At 33.7% G+C, this 18,081-nt stretch overlaps 1 protein-coding gene across 1 annotated transcript; it reads right to left on the reverse strand.

Annotated features, from left to right (window-relative positions):
• Positions 1-13,546: 13,546 nt before the first annotated feature.
• On the reverse strand, positions 13,547-15,958 carry LOC131067243 (receptor-like protein 7). The gene has a single exon (XM_058002201.2). The coding sequence runs from the start codon at positions 15,956-15,958 to the stop codon at positions 13,547-13,549; it is 2,412 nt and encodes an 803-aa protein (XP_057858184.2).
• Positions 15,959-18,081: the final 2,123 nt, after the last annotated feature.

Consider the following 18,081-nt stretch of genomic DNA (forward strand, 5'->3'; position numbering starts at 1 on the left):
TTCTTAGAGAGGTCTTGTATTATACATTAGGGACTCTATTCTTACCCTTGTATGCTATAACCTTGTATTTATATGTACACCATTATAAACATGCTTTCTACAATCTCAAAATATTTGTCAACTTATTGTCTTTCATGGCACCTTTTTCACCATTAGAAATCAATTTTAACATCATTGTGAGATTTTTCCAAAGCCCTTTTTTCTGTCTTCATTTTGGAAAGCCTACAAACATATTAGATACACATATTTTTGCATCTATGTTCACAATGCAAATATTTCCCATTCTTATAATATTTTGTTTCTTGTTGTCATTCAATGACATACATAACTAGAAAATAGGATCCAATAATCAAGCATGTTCCTATAGTTGTTGATTTAATATCCAATATTTTTTAATGTTATAGCAATAGTAATTGTGACTTTATAGTTGTTAGTGTTGATCACAAGTATTAATAATTGAACGATATGCATTTCTTATATCTAAATAGAAACAAGCCACATGATGTCCATGAATGCATCAATACAATATAACTTAGTTTACAACTATCAATTAAAAAAAATCGGTGTCATTTTGGACACCTCAAAAAATAGCATGTTGATATGGCTTTATATTTGATGATGTGGACCTAAATTTTTTATAATTTGGGGACTTGCCAAATAAGTTGTTGAAAATTTGGGAGTGGTTTGAAATCACCATGTAGAATTTAATAGGTTAAAAATTATAATGCTCAACTACTGAACCCTCTCCCCTACCACACTTATGACTCTTAAAATAATAATAATCATACCTAATAGTAATTATGGGGCTGCTATGGTGTGTTACAGTCTTTCTTTATATCAAATGCCCCACATCACCCATAGAAAATAATAAATAAATAAGAATGAAAACATCATTCAAATATAATGGAGAGACAACCCTAGTCAAAGTAAAGGTAATCGACTAATGTTGAATGACCTATAAAATACATCCACCAAGAGGGCATATCTATGCATTCAACCTATCCATGCACTAATGCAGTCAGGATGCCACTAAACAGTGGATACTATAGTGTCCATGTGAACGGAACATGAGCACCATTGAATAGTAATTTTGATGATCCAAGTTTGGTTGGGGTCATGTTGATTAGAGGTAAGGAAATCCATTAAAGAAATAAAAAAGACAAAAAAGTTGCATCCAAAGTTATGAGACAAAGATCTGATAGATGGAAACACTAAATGAAAAAAATGCATCTAATAATCATTTTGAGAAAAGTAAAAAAAAAAAAAAAAAACTATTTTGTGAGAGTGGGATGGGAAAGACACATGTCCTCATGAAGTTGATTACATAACCTAAATGTTGTATAGACAGTACAAGGGTTGCAATGTACTAATGATACAACAATCCTAGCAACATGGAATCAATAGAAAGGTGTGAATATATATATCTAGAAGAAAATAGGAAATAAGAAATGAAATAATAGAGAAGAGATAGGAGAAAGAAACAAAAATATAAATCATATATAAGGCACATTAGAACATCTTAATTATTAATAAAATACATATTTGATGTTTTTGTAGGTCTCTTAATGGAGTATGAAGCATTGTGGAGATCCATGTGGTTTCTTTCTTGAGATAGTGGACATATTTTGATTTTGTTGTAGGTCTCTTAATGGCTTAGAATGAGAACATTATTTAGATTCTTGTGGTTTCATGTATGTCTATATTGATGTATTTAATTAATTGATCCTTATGCAATGTATATAACAAGTCACAGAAAGTTAGGAATAGGTTTTGTACACCTTGTATAAAATTTTTCAATTTCATTTTGTAAAATAAATGAATATTTTGTGTACTTCATCCTAGTTGATGTGTTTGTCCACATCAGATTTTTTGGGGGGCACTTGTAAAGTTGTATGTAATATTGGATTATATGTTTTATGTTCTCAATCAATAGTTTTGTAGACTCATCATTTTTAGGCACGTTGTATTTGTGTGAGGTTGAGTAGATATAAAAGTGAGAAAGTATTCACTAGTTTAGGTTAGCTAGTTTGGCTTTTGGCTTGGCTATCTAATTATATTAAGTCTTCTTTGGAGTATTGCATTGGTGAAGCATGACATGGGGTGTGTTCATTCAAAATTAAATACATGAAGGATTCATTGGAGAGGATTGATATCTTGCAAGTGTTCATGGAGGCTTTGTAAGTGTACCATAATTATTCATTACTAAATAATACATTGAGCAGGTCAAGGCATTTGGAGGTTGGGTTTTTTCCTCTTTTAGGGTTTTCATAGGGTATGTCTTATGTCATATTGTGTTGTATTTGATCTTTTCATATGATTATTTTTTAAACTTTCATGCTTACTTTTCTCTCATGGGGCTATGTGGGAAATGGATTGATTATCCTATGCGATTTTCCTAAGATTTGTATCTTTTAGGATTCTAAATATGTTTTACATTTATTGGTTTAATGCTAAATTGTGAAATACTAATATTTATAAAATATTGTAGAATAATATCAACTAATGTCGTCACCAATACATGCTACATTTTTTCTTTTATTAAACAACTAAAATTAAATGATACTAAATTCACAACATTCGTATTCTTACAATCATAATTTATTATTAATTGCCTCTCGGAAATATTGAAATGTATAGACTAAAACAAGAATTATCTTATACCTAGTTACAAGTTGAGCATTAAATTAGAACATATTTTGCAAATACACATTTTCCGATGCCAGTATAGTGATATTGTCTATATGAAGAGGGAACGATTTGTTTAGGAATTGGATTTTATCTTTGAAATGATATAAGACTAAAATATAGTATTGTGTGTTGGAGAAAAGGGAAAGTAGTGTCATTTTGATAGATTCTCTCATCCTTTTGTTTCATCTTGTAAAGTAATGCCATATTATGAAGTGTGAACAAATGTCTCAAATACTTTATAAATGAGCTTTTTAGTTATTTGCATGGCATTGCATATGAGGCTTGAATGCATCGCAAAAATGGACACACGTTAAAATGATGTGATAGACCTCCTAAGAGAATGATAATGAGGTCAATAAATATCGAGAGCATGTAGAAAGAACTAGTAATGATGGTTCAAGTGTAGTAAGTGATATTGGGTAAATTCATTTTGTCATGCACCTTCACCATGTGTGATAACTTCTTTGAATTAAATATAAAAACACTCAAATTTTAACCATTTATTATTTTTAATAATATGTCATCATATAAATATTAAATATAAAATAATTATTTTATTTATAACATAATAAATATAAAATATGAAAACTAACTTTAACTTTAACATCAATATTTAAATTTTTAAAATGAAATATATATCATATATTTGAATATATTTGATTTTACACCTTTCAAAATTTTCAAATTTCATCTCTTTTACATTAGAATAACATAAATAAAATGTGAAATGAAAATAAATCCCTACCTTGTTTCATTTTAATCAGATTGTTTCACCTATATGTGAACGATGCTAATATGTAAATTCCATACCCTATCACATCACCTTTCAAAATTTTCAAATTTCATCTCCTTTACATTAGAATAACATAAATAAAATATGAAATGAAAATAAATCCCTACCTTCTTTCATTTTAATCAGATTGTTTCACCTATATGTGAACATTGCCACACCCTATCACATCACCTTTCACAATTTTCAAATTTCATCTCCTTTATATTAGAATAACATAAATAAAATGTGAAATGAAAATAAAACCCTATGTGAACGTTGCCAATACGTAAATTCAACACACTATCACATCCCATTAAATGAATTTAGGTTGAAATGTTAATAGAAAATGATGGTAGAGACAATTTATTCAATCCTCCATCGTCTTTATCGTTTTACTTTTCTTTGCGACTAGTTCAAATGCCTCTTTTCTCTGGCGACTTTTAAAATAGTGTGTGACACGTCTTTGAGATGGAGACTCTCAACGCGCAAAAATACCGACCAAGTTCAAAATCGACTAAGTTTTTTGTTTGCCTTGTACGACAATAAAACCAGTCAATGCTTGCTCCAATTTCATATTTAGATGGGAGATGATATTTGCTTTGATGGCTTCTTTTGACAATGGAACAATCTTACTTTTTAATATGTATACACGATAAATAGTTTTGAGGGATAGGTGATTTATAAAATGAGGTAATTTTAATAGAAGAATGAATGTCTTGATTTATTATTGATATTAAATCTATATGTTTTTGTGTCATAGCTATGAAATTGTTTATAGGTCAATATGAATTAACGCCTAAGTAGAGAAATATGAGCTACATTTTTTGAATATGTGTAGAGGTAAAAATTGCTTTTAATGTAAATGGTAGGGAAGTAATATTTATTTACAAATATGTCAACTAGGTCTTAACTTCTATTTAAACATTCATTTAAGTCAACTTATGTGAAAACATAATCAAATGACCTAATTAATAAATAATTATATAATTTTCTTAAATAGTCCAACACCCTCCAACCAAGCCTGCTTAGGTACTCATGTATAAGCCAATTCAAAGAAATGTAGCTCACACCAATGCAACTCTCACAAGCATAGAAAAAGGAGAAAACATAGTGGGACAAAAATCCTCTCCAAAAGAGAGAAAATGAAATGAAAAGTATGCATGACAAGAATGAAGGACTCAAGATGTCCCCCCCATGTATTAAATCGGTCACATAAGTACAATCAAAATTTCCCCCATAGGAGCGAAAAAAAGAGATAATGTATTCCCCATGAGATCAAAGCTCCAATGTTAAATATAAAGGCTCAAGGATGAATGTTAATACAAGAAGGGCAAACTAATTTCCTCTCCTTTCGATTAAACAAATCAAGTGGCCAAGGCACAAGAAAATCCATGAAAGAAGATGGAAGGAATAGTCTCATGATGTGTGTCATGGAAGGCTACTCAACTATCCAAGTATCTGAATTAATAAAATACCAAATCAACTAAAGTAAATCCAAACAATCATGAAGATACCTAATGAAAAACCTCTAAATGCACTGAAAATGGAATGGCACAAATGCTCAAACTACCATCAAAGAGGATTGAAATATCCCCAATCATGTCCTTAATATCTAGAGCGTGTGATGCATGAAACAGAGATACAATATTTAGCAAGTACTCATTCCACTTTGCTAAAACTAAAGGGAATAATCAACCCACTGAACTAAAAATATCTTTGGAGTTAGAGGAGGTGGATGAGAATAAAAACTAGAATTAGGAATGACAATGGATGATTGAAGCACACGTATATATTCAGTGACCAAACCTCTCCTCAAATTTTTCGTCCTCTCGATGCATGAGAGGTAGGACTAGTCAACGAAACTGCATGCTCAATAGGAGCAAAATGTGAAAACTCATGCAACCTTGACACATGATCGACACTGCCAACAACAACAAGTTCTCTACTATGCAGATCTGTGATGAGCATTGAATCAGGGGTGAACTCAATTGTTTTGCCTATACTAGGTTATGAGCAATATGGTAAATGGAAGAGAGATTGACAGATAATGTAGGGACATAAAGAACATTATTGAATGTGCCACCATCAAACTCAATAGAACCATTTTCATTAACACACATTTAAGTTTTATTACCCATCAAAATATTTGAAAAAGAATGATGTTCAACAAAAGAGAACATACCCTTTGTTGATGCCATATGATATCAGGCTCCTCAATCAAGAGGCCACCTAGAGGACTAAAGATCACGACCCTTCATCTTATCTTCACCACATGCCATAGATGAAAACCCAAAATGTCTAGGTCTTGAAGTGGTGAAAGAGGATGCACTAGATGAAGCCAGTTAGATATTATTCTTCCATAGAAGTTATTTCAGCTCATCAATCTACTTTGCATAACACTAATGCTCATCATGTCTTTTGCAATAAGTACACTTAGGCTTTTTCATGTTTCATAAAGACCTCTTGTAAGAGGTGAAAGAGCATGAATCATGTGCATGTGACTTTGAAGCTGGAGGAAGCTTAGTAGACTATGTACCTCTATTCTTTAAAACTTCTTTTGTTTCTTTATAGATGTAGGAGTTTGAGCAACCAAGGTCTTAGATTTGGAACTAAAAACTAAATAAAGCTATTGTAGCTTGACCTACTCCCATGTTAGGCGCTCACAAAACACCAAAAATAAAGCCATAGTTAATCTGATAGCCAAAGAATCCATAGTGGAATAGGAAGAAGAAGAAAATAACTAAAATTGGCCTGAAAGCTTAGACAAAATCAGGAAGATGCACTCCTTGTCAAACTTTTCCTTGCCATAACCTTGCAACTGTAATATGATGGATTTGAACTTCTAAAAAAAAGTCCTTAATAAAAGGAAATTAATTAGGTACCAATGATGTCAAATATGTCTCAAGATGAAGTTCATGAAACTCATTAATACGGCCAAAAATTTTCTCAAATTTGAGCCACATAGCCCAAGGAGTTGTCTAGGAATCGATATGAAACTAGAGACTTTCTAAAACATGTAGGCCAATCAAACACATATCCTTACCCATCTTATCTCTACATTGAATGATCTCAAATTTATGAGTCAAATTGGGTTGGCTCTCATCTAAATAATACCATAAACCCCTTAACCTAAGAAATATGGTCAACTTTGTCTTGTAGCTATGATAGTTATAGGGTGTGAGTATATCAACATAGGGTTCTGACATTGGATTTTCATTTTCAAATTAGGCTAGGGCTAGGGAAATATAGGAATATGAAAGATGATCACTCTAAGCCCCCTCCCACAATAAGAAAAATGAACCCTTTTGCACTTGTATAAGTTGAGAAATAAAAAAATTAAGAAAGGAAAAAAACTGAAATTATTGAAAGGAAAAAATTTGAAATTAGTGAATACAAAGCAACCTATGTACAATTTTAGACTGGTTCCATAACCAAATTTTTGATGATATATGGTTTTCCCAATTTTGAGCTTGTCTGCTCAAGTTATTAGTAAATAATCAACTACAATATTTTAAGGTTTGAAGGATTCAATGAGGAGCCCGTGCATGTGTTTGTAGTGCTGAAGTCAACATGATATCATGCTACCTTCATGTGAATATTTATTATAACATTCTCCTACCAGAAAAAGACTTTAATATTAACAATATTAGCTGTTAGACAAATTTGCTAATATCCAAAATATTCCAGGATTTTGTCAGAATCTTCACATGCAAAGGAAGTAGATTTTATGTATATATTATGGTTATATTTATGGTTATTTATGATATATTTTATTAAGTGATATTTAATATTTTGACTAATAAAAGTGAGATAGGTGTGTGCCATTGTATATCTACATAGCAACACCTAGAGCACATGAGGGATGCACAACGAAAAAAACATCCTCACTAAAACTAAACAAAAACCTAGGAGGGAAACCCAAAATCCAACAAAAAACCTAGAAAACCAACACAAACAAAAAAATACTGAGAAGCAAAAAATAACAGAACAGCCACCCATGAAAGGAACAAGAAGATGGCCAACTACTTGGGAGAGTTTTTATCCTGCCAATCTTGGAATAATCATTTCGCTTTATTTGAAAATGACAGTCTTTTGCAAGAACTAATCCCAAAGCCAATAGACACCAAGGTGGAATCAAGGGTGGCTTGAACTAGGGACTCCCTCGATCCTGAACCCTTAATCAGGGCCTCTATGTGTTTATATTTCTTCTTCCTTTTTCCACTCATTTCACCCTAGATGTTATGTAATCTTGCAGGGAGGCATTATGCATATTGGCTGCATTCATGCAAGTGAAATTAGGCTTCTCAATTTTCATTTGTGGACCTCCTAGGATCACTTAATTTCTTCCACCTTGATTTTGGTCCTAGTCATCTTGCGCTTGTTGTCCAAATATTCAATCTTCCCATTCACATTGTCCCAGTTCTTTGTGAGGCTAAAAAAGTCATTGGAAAATCCTCACACTTTGTCAACATCAACATCCTCCAACTAGGTATTAGCCCTAGCTTCAGCCTCAGCCATTATGTCTAGTCGATTAATTTTCCTTATTGCAACATTCATGTGCCCAAATAACCATTTAGATCAATCATCCTACCTTTGCACATAATCATGCAAGTCCTTCACTTTTTGTTGAGAAACATAATCAAGCTCAGGGGCTTGGTATTTTCATAGGGAGTAGGTCTTGCGGGGGGAAGGCTACGATTAGTATCAACATTCACATTAGTGACAAGGGACCAATCCAAGCTCATAGTTTCAAAGGAATTTGATTCATCAGAGTAAATAGAATTAAAACCCGAGTCCTTGAAATCACCACATCCATGTGCACCTCAATTTGGGTTTCCACATCAAAGGTATTTTTTAGAAGCAACAATAGCTTTAATTTTGGCCATATAGGCAAGGTTCTTTCTTATGGGAATTTTGGAACTTGAATGAGACACTTCACTAGAGTTGGAGGAGGTGAAAATGTGATCAACGTATAAGTGAGGGTCATGAGTGGACTCGATTTCAATAGTTTTTATCCCACAAGACTGAAATAGCGCCAAATGTCCAAATTATATAACCTATGAATGATACCCTAGTGAAGGGGGGTTTTACCCTTCAGACTTAGAAATAGATTGTGATAAAGAGGACAAGACCCAATAGGGAAATTTCATTCTTACCTAATGGCAAAGGTGGTGAACAACATAGGAAAGAGTTGAAGGTGAAATCTCCTTTTTCTACAATCTAGAGTGAAGTACTTCACGAGAAGAAAGGAAACCTCCTTCCAGACACTAAGAAGCTCTTCTCTATCCTATCTACTTTGGAGTCTGGAAACCCCTTCCTCTATTTCAAGAAATGATCAAAATCTCCCTTATAACTCCCCTTGGGATTTTTAGGAAAGCAGGTGTCATTGAGGGCCAAACTAGTCACTTTTGCAATGGTCTCCCCAAAAACCACAAAGGCTACACTCGCTATCTTAACAATGCCATTATCCCAAGCTTGAACAAAGGATGTGGAAAGTTTAGGACCATGGTTGGTCATCCCCTCCAAATAGGAGTCCAAATTGCCTTGAATCACCTTACTCTAGAGCTCACCATTATTTTTGAATTTAGAGCATTCAACAAGTTCCACCCAGTTCAAATCACATCCAATCTCTAAAAACTCAGAAGTTAGATTGAGAAAGCAACAAGTTTGATGGAAATAGTGAAAGGTACCAACAATATTAAAATCATTTCGCCTTATCTAGAAAGGAAGGGATAAGGAAAGAATTGAAATTCCTAAAAGTTAATCTTGGTGTTATACATCAGTAATGGATAATTCATTTCATATAATGGCATGAGCCACAATCAAGTTTTTATGAATGTGAGACCAAACTTTAAAATTGTTAACCATTACTCCAAGCCTTGCAAGCTTGTTCGCCACCCTATTTCTCTCATGTCTTTTTTCACAAAATATAACATCACTAAGAGTAGAAAGGAGGGTGTGACACTTGTCGATGAAATAAGCTATCTTCTAGTCCTGCTCAGTACCTCATTGAGCATCATAATTATATTGTAAGAATCACCTTCAACAATTATTTTTCTCAAACCCTTATCCTTGGCAGCAACTAACCTATGAAACATCACAACACTTCAACTATGTTGGAAGATTTAACACCAAGGTTCACTTTGTAGGAAAGGATTATACCACCATGTGAGTTTCTGATCATGCCACCCCCTCCCACCCAAACCAGGTTACCACAAGAAGACTCGTCAAAATTCAACTTGAAGTGATATTTAATAATATTTATGCTATTATTTTAGGATATATTATTTTTAAGTGATATAATTATATATTTATGATTTCTATTATGCTCTGATTTCAGTTCATATATTTATATTTATTTGTGGGGGCACTAAATTAAAGTGAATACACATTTATGTTTGTTGGGGTGAATAATTAAATATAATATAAATAAATATATGATTATATGTTGAGAGTTATTATATTTTAGTGATTTATCGATTGAAGTATTTATTAAATAATTGATGATTTGTTAATATTTCTGGTTATTGGTTTGTTGGACTGGTTTCTCTTCCCATACATGTTTGGGAAGGATTTTTATGGTTGGATTTTGGATCTTTTGGGGTTTTATTTTTTTGCTGCAATTCTTTTGGAGGAGAGTTTTGAAGGGTTTTAAATGGAGTTTGAGTGCAATACGTGGCTTTGATTCTTGGGGAGATTATTCCTAGTTTTGGAGTGGGTTGTTGTTGAATTTTTTGTTGATTTTGAAAGACTTTTGGCTGGAACTTTTGGTATGAAAGTTTCTCTTTCTTCCCTTGATCTTCAATTTCGAGGTAGGGTTCTTCATTTTCCTTATGTATCTTAGAATTTATCATGTTTTGAAAATAAATTATGTTTATTTGATGTCTTTTATATCATTCCTGGAATGTGTATTCAATATTAATGTGAAACTTGATAAGTTTTTATTATAATTGCTCTTGTTTTCAATGATTAAAGTAGGTTTTATCATGAAAGTTTTGTTTTTAATTTTTGTATATGGGCTTTGAGGATGATTTGGTTAACTTTCTATGAGATGATTAGGAACTCCTTAAATGGGTTTTTCACTGATTTTTCCTCCTAAGACATCACATTGCCCAATTGAAAGTCAAAATAACTGTACAACTCTATCTTGCATGTGCATAGTTCAAGGCTATAAGTGTATAATTCTAGTTGGAGAGTGTGTAGGAAAGAGGGACAACTAAGTAGTAAATTAGATCAAATGTGCAACATTGTTGATTGGTCTTGTTTCGGTTCTTGGGTCATCCCAAAAGCTTAATTAGGTCCTACACTCTATCAGTTTTCTTTTTTTGGGTTTGATTAATCAAATTTTGAAGGATAAGGTAATCATATGCCCATTGATATGCCATTTTGTGGAAGAAATCAGTTAATTTTGCATTCATATGTTGTTTCAAGGTTGACCCCTTGGTGTTAGGGTCTTGTAAAATCATGAATATGATTATGTTTTCAATATTTTGAAACTGGATTCATGGATATCTATTATGAGATGTATGTATTTTAGTGCTTTTATGATTCTCTGAATTGAACCTAAGGATATGGGTAACTAGATGCATAAAGGGAGACTGGCTCTCAATGGAGGTCAAGACCCTAAATAGGCTGCTAAGGTAACTCATTGGAGAGTTTCTTAATCAAGTGATAAGCTAATTAATGAACTAGGGTATAACACATTAATAAGATAATATGGTGATTTTCCATGGCCTTGAGTGCTTGTACAAACTAAGGATGGGAGTAGGAAGGCCTGGCCATGCAAGGGGCATTGGATTTGACATAATTGAATCTCCTTGTCTTCATGAAAGGAATATTTGGTTGTATATGAGCTATCTCTTGGTGTTGTGCAATGACACTATGTCCTTTTTATACTCTAGTATCCTATCTTGTGTGGTTGTGAATAGAAGACTCTGGTGGATCCTTGTCATGTTTCATACTTGTTCTTGTATGTCTTTTATACTTGTTTTTACTGTATTTTTCCGTACATGTTGGTGTTGCACTTGAGTGTAGACCTTGTTTCCCCTCCTTGTCTGCTTCTGTGTTTGGGGCTCTATGTCTATCTTTTGAGCATGGTGGGGTGGACCTAAGAGTTCCACATTGTCGAGTGGTTGTTGCTAGCCTCCATTAGGGACTGGTTACTTGTTTGTGTGCATTTGAAAAAGATCTTGTCTTCTACATTCTAGTACCTTTTTCATTCAAGTTGCAAGTTATTCAATAATTATAATTAGTATATATGTTATTTATAATTGAGAAACATTGTGACGTATTGTTATTTATTCTTGAACACTCAATAAGGAGGTTTATATAAGTTAGATTGATGTTATTAATATTTATTGTAATGATAGAATATTGCTTAGGCATTTTAGTGTTGGTACCAACCACTCATATGTGATTGTATGTCCTATCTTATTTCATATTGAAAGATTATCACATGAACATTTAGTTTGGTGCTTAAATGAACATAGTTGCAGATGTAGATATTATTTATGTTATGTAATGTTATAGTTAATTCAATAATGATTTATGTATTTTAGTTTATGTTTAGATGCGTTGCATAGTAGCGATGCTAGGGAACCCATAAATAATATAGTTTTTCAATGCAAGTTATCTTCTGCTTGTGCATTGTAATAGTTATTTGTATTATGTGTTAAATGATATAATGTATTATGGTATGTTTCAAAATAAAAATAAAAATTTATTGCTGTTATTTTAGTTTGTTAGTTGTTAGTCCTTGGGGTTCATTAACGGGGCATTACACAGAATGTCACTTATCCAACAGAATTTTCATATCACACTAGAAAATGAACTAGAGGTTAGAAAACTCAAACTGGTAAATAGATATTAAAGAATCGGAGAAATGTTGAAGAACATGTAGCAGAAATGGGGGTTACGTACACAGGATATTTTTTTGAGTGCAAGGAGGATGTGGTTAAACATGTAAGAGAGACAACAAATCTTTCTAACTACCGTGGAACTGAAACTAATCGTGTTTCAAAGACAGATTTTGACATAGCTTCAGATTCATAAGAACTTTTTGATTCGTATGAAACTGGTTGTCTAACGTTTTCAGATCAGTCAGGTGAACCAGAAGACTAGTTGTATTTAGATAATATTGATGATCTATAATTTTTTAATGAGAAGGACCTTGTAGATTTTGCAAAATATGAGGCCAAAATGTCTGAAGAATCAAACAAGCTCGATTGATTGACTGATGATTAAAGCCATCTCGAACTTGATGAAGTAGGCAAGTTGTTCTTATGTGTTAGTACGCTTCTTAGAAAGAAGAAACAAAGATATTTGCTCGTTTCATAAATTCAATCGGGATTACCCATTTTTAGTTTTCAAGTTGAAGGTGAAAACAGGTGTTTATGGAACAACATGAGGTTCTCCTTATCGGCACTCTGTAGTCTCACAAATTATTCACACGATAAGTAGTTTACAAAGTTTCTTAAACCTGACTATTTCAATTCAATTGACTAGTGTCTTCATATAAACAAGCTCACAAATCATGTAGATTAATGAAACATAAAAAATGACACTTACTAATTATGGACACTTACATATTATTCTAAATTTAAAATTACATAGGATAACATTCTAACTTAATTGGAATTTATCTGCTTTGGAGTTATGATCTGTTTGTCTTTCTGATGGTTGTGCATCCATCTCATTCTTTACAAAGTTGCGCTTCTTTATCATTGTGGATTACAGTTCTTGGATGTTATCAATTAGTTCACAAATTTTCAGTTGTAATTGGGAGTTTTCTTTAAAGATATCACATTAGTATAAAACCATTCTCTCTAAAAAGAGAAAAAACAATCATAAGAGCACAAAACTCAATGGGAATTCTCATGGATACACAAATCTTAAAAATTTGAACAAGCAAATATTATCGATTTATTACATCAAACATTGGAAACGAAAATATGGAATAGTAGATATAATCATATCTATATAAGCATGACACAATTTTTCTATTCCGAATTTTAAGCTAAACTATACAAAATATAGTCAGCTTACCGCAAAAAAGGCACAAAAAATCAAATGTTTTCTTTTTAGCATTCATAATCTCCTATTACGCACGAAAGAAAACAGAAACTTTAAAATATCATCAACCCCCTTGAAGTATTTCTTTCTCCAGCTCTCTCTGACTAAAAGCAACAACACTACTATACTCAAAAATCCTGCTCCATATGACCATCCTAGTCCAATTTGATACCACGGTATTTGCTCTCTCTCCTCGTCATCTTTATTTTCAGGAGAGCTCACAGGACGAGGAGGTGCAAATTTGGGCCAATTGCAGTTCTTTGGAAGTGGGCATCCCTGCAAATTTGGATTTCCAGCATATGATGTATTTTCAAATGTGATCATTTGTCCTCCTTGCGGTATGTTACCTGAGAGGTTGTTGTTGGACAAATTCAAATATGCCAAATAGCTCAAAGATTGAAGCTCTGAAGGAATATTACTTGAAAGCTTGTTTGAAGAAAGGTCCAACGATTCAAGTTGACTCATATCCCCCAAACTATGTGGAATAATTCCATTAAGACTGTTCATGGATAGATTCAGAAACCTCAACCCCTTCAACTTTCCAAGGTCAAGAGGAACATCTCCAGTCAATTGATTGTTGGAGAGATCTATGCTAGTGAGTGTGGAAAGAATATATGTGTAGTATAGTTCTGTACCTTTGGAGGCCATACCCAGTCCACCAAGAGAGGAGGTACGCCTATTACCACCCTCATATGGCAGACTACTCTGCAAAACATAGCCATCCTCTATTGCTGCAGCCATTGCGCGTAAAAATACAATATTGTGTGGAATAGAGCCTGATAAGCTGTTGGACGAAAGGTCTAGGATCTGGAGCTGCTTCAGGTCGCCAAGTTCTGAAAGAATGTTACCCCTGAACTGATTGTCGTTCATCACCAGCACTTGAAGAGATGAAATATTCCCAATTGACTTTGGAAGATGTCCGGAGAATTTGTTGTGCCCAATATCAAGTAGTTGCAAAACTGTATAATTGGTAAATGAGGGAGCGAAGATTCCGCTGAGCTGATTATTTTTAAGTACCAAGTACTCAATGCTAGACGAGAAGATTAACCCTTGGGGCATGCTTCCCTCAAGACTATTACCTCCTAAATTTAAGTCATAAATGCGTGATCCATCCTCAATTAAACACCAAGGAATCATTCCATCCAACATGTTATTTTCAAGATGTAACTGTAACCATAGAGACGAATTGCACAAGCTTGGAGGAATGTTACCGGTAAACAAATTATCATTGAGCATCAATTGAAGAGGAGGCCCCTCAATTAGTTTTGTTAGAGCTGGCCACTCGGAAGGTATATTTCCACTTAATGCATTGCTAGACACATCCAAGATTCCTATCCGAGAATTCGGACCATTTGGAAAAAGCGACCCATGCAGATGGTTCTGTGAGATATTTAGTTCATCAAAGGAAGCAGCCATGGCCCATAGCCAAGAGGGAATTTCTCCAACAAGACCGTTGTCAGCTAATGTCAAGGAATACAACGAGAATTGAGTTGAAATCCATGGTGGAATTTGACCGTCCATCTGACATGACACAAGTTCTAACTCAGAGAGCTGGAAGTTGGGAATCCACGATGTACTAATATTTAGTGTGCTATTGGATAGAGATAAACTCCATAAATTGGTAAGGTTACGGAAAAATTTCTCTGAAATTGTGAGCTCATGGTTTAATGAGAAAGAGAGACGTTTAATAGAGGATGGTAAGCCCCAAGAAGGGGCACTCTCATTAAATCTATTTCCACGGGCATGGAGGTCAGTAAGGGAGGACAGCCCTGCAAATGACAACGGAAGAGTCCCGCTCAATTGGTTGAAGGAAACATCCAAGAACTCAAGCAAAGGGAGATTGCCCCATGTATATGGAATTTGGCCACTCAATCGATTGTCTGAAATTTCGAGAGATCTCAAAGAAGAAAGATTGTTCAAACAAGATGGCAAGCTTCCACTCAGTTGATTCCCTAAAAGACTAATGTTACTCAGATTTGTGAGCATACAAACGCTAAGGGGTATTACCCCACCCAACTCATTGTACTCTATAATTATATCCTCAAGAAAATGGAGATTTCCCAAGCATGAAGGAAGATTACCTATCAATCCCACGTCCGATATCACTATTCCTGTAAGAGAAGGAAATTTGCAGAGGTTGTCAGACATGATTCCTCCTTGTGCACCATAGCCGTTTCGATCTGGCATCCACCTTATCTCCACCACATGGTTCTTGTGCTCGTCGCATTCTATGCCATACCACTCGCAGCAGTCTGTTCCATTCGCCCATTCATAGCCATAGCCCGCGGGGAAAGTTAAGGTGATGTTGAAGGATAGAAGAGCTTCATATTCCTGCGGAGGACACCTGCATAAACAGATATATGTGCTGGCAAAGAGGACGATTAAAAACACAGTACTAGTAGCGAACTTAACTATAGCCAACGCCATTGCAGGAATGATATGTTGTAGACGATTGGAAAGAAAATGCGTATATCGTGTTGTGAGAGCAGAGCATATTAAATAGCAGAAATGAGAGTCATGACGTAGCTGAAAGTGCAGGAAAGCCTTGCAAAACACGGCCTATTTTGAGCTCGAATTACGTTACCGCGTGAAAAAAGTTTCCCGTGACTAAATCAACGTACATGCACCGCCCACTGAAAACGACAAGGGTGCATTCAACACGTATGCATGTATTTACATCATGATACGGACTTGCAGCTGTTTTTCTATGCACCACGTTGTGTCGGTTGAACTAGTACAAGATAAATATTACACTCAAGATAGACCGGGCTAATCCCCCCTTTTGTCATGTCTTTAGATTACTCTGCAGTCTTAGCCTATCAAGCCTCATTAGCCCCTCGGTATAGTTGGCTGAAAGACACAGACAACCAATGCAGGTTCAAACTTCATTCAGGCTGAATAGAGTCAGTTTATTCAGCCGAATTCAGGTGGGCTATGTGCGTTATCGTGCGATTTATAAGATTAGTCTCACCTTGCAAGAGTCGTAGGGACATTTTTGAGATATCCAAAAAGAAAATACCAAGCCTTAGTTGTCCCTCTGTCAATGTGCCATTAAACTTACCATTCTTCAGTTGTCCCTCTCTCAAACTCGTTATCATTTACATGTCTACAACATGATTTTGCACAAAAAATTATGTTCACATCAATTTTGATAACAATACTATTTTAAAAAGTAGATGTTATGAATTGTTGCAATGACTTCATAACTATTGTGAAGACTTTAACAATCATCTTAATAGTTCCATTTAACACAATGGTTTAATGATCACTGCAGTGATTTTGATATTATGTTTATATTTTAAAAAATAGCTTTGTATAATATAAAAGAACAAAAATATATATATATTTTACCTTAATATTCCTGTTATGTAGAAAATTGTGTAGCACCTTATTCTTTAATCTACATACATATTAAGCTCATTTCTATCTCATTTGGCAACTCTTCTCTTGATTATTTAATCCAACTAGCATTCTCAAGCTTGAATTCTTGAACTTGACAAATTTTACTAATGAAATCAGTTACAAAGTTGCTTCCCTTTCACTCTAAATGCTGACATGCCTTTGGTCATCCTAACTCGTTATCTATTTCAAATTTTTCCATACTTAGATTGGAGAAGTGAATGATTGTGGGTGACTTGTCTTAAGAATATCTCTCATTAGTTCTTTAGTTCTTTGTCTAATTTGATCTAAATTTGTTGGCATGTAATGCATGAGTTGAATAAGCTTTTCCTCCCTCAGCAAGATTATCAAGATCTTTATTTCATGATTAATTGTTAATGGGGTTTACGTTTATTTATCGCTAGCTTGTAATATTTATTTATTTAATATGTTTTTGTTGTGTTCATATGATTCCTTCATGTGTACCAAGTTTCAAAGAGTTTCCAAGCTTCACCTATCGTTTGAAACTCTTATAGATATGTAATTACAAATCAAGGCATTATTCTTCCATTTAAAAAAAAAAAAAAAGAACTTATAAGTTTCTAAATCTTCCCATTATTTGAGAATTCTTAGAGAGGTCTTGTATTATACATTAGGGACTCTATTCTTACCCTTGTATGCTATAACCTTGTATTTATATGTCCACCATTATAAACATGCTTTCTACAATCTCAAAACATTTGTCAACTTATTGTCTTTCATGGCACCTTTTTCACCATTAGAAATCAATTTTAACATCATTGTGAGATTTTTCCAAAGCCCTTTTTTTTGTCTTCATTTTGGAATTCCTACAAACATATTAGATACACATATTTCTGCATCTATGTTCACAATTCAAACATTTCCCATTCTTATAATATTTTGTTGCTTGTTGTCATTCAATGACATACATAACTAGAAAATAGGATTCAATAATCAAGCATGTTCTTATAGTTGTTGATTTAATATCCAATATTTTTTAATGTTATAGCAATAGTTATTGTGACTTTAAAGTTGTTAGTGTTGATCATGAGTATTAATAATTGAACTATGAATGCATCAATAAAATATAACTTAGTTTACAACTATCAATTAAAAAAAATCAGTGTCATTTTGGACACCTCAAAAAATAG

This window comes from Cryptomeria japonica, chromosome 11 (assembly GCF_030272615.1).
Source record: "Cryptomeria japonica chromosome 11, Sugi_1.0, whole genome shotgun sequence".
Classification (NCBI taxonomy): domain Eukaryota; kingdom Viridiplantae; phylum Streptophyta; class Pinopsida; order Cupressales; family Cupressaceae; genus Cryptomeria; species Cryptomeria japonica.

Excerpts from the sequence above, each read along its gene's own strand:
- LOC131067243 (XM_058002201.2), bottom strand. The coding sequence starts at position 15,958 with ATGGCGTTGGCTATAGTTAAGTTCGCTACTAGTACTGTGTTTTTAATC.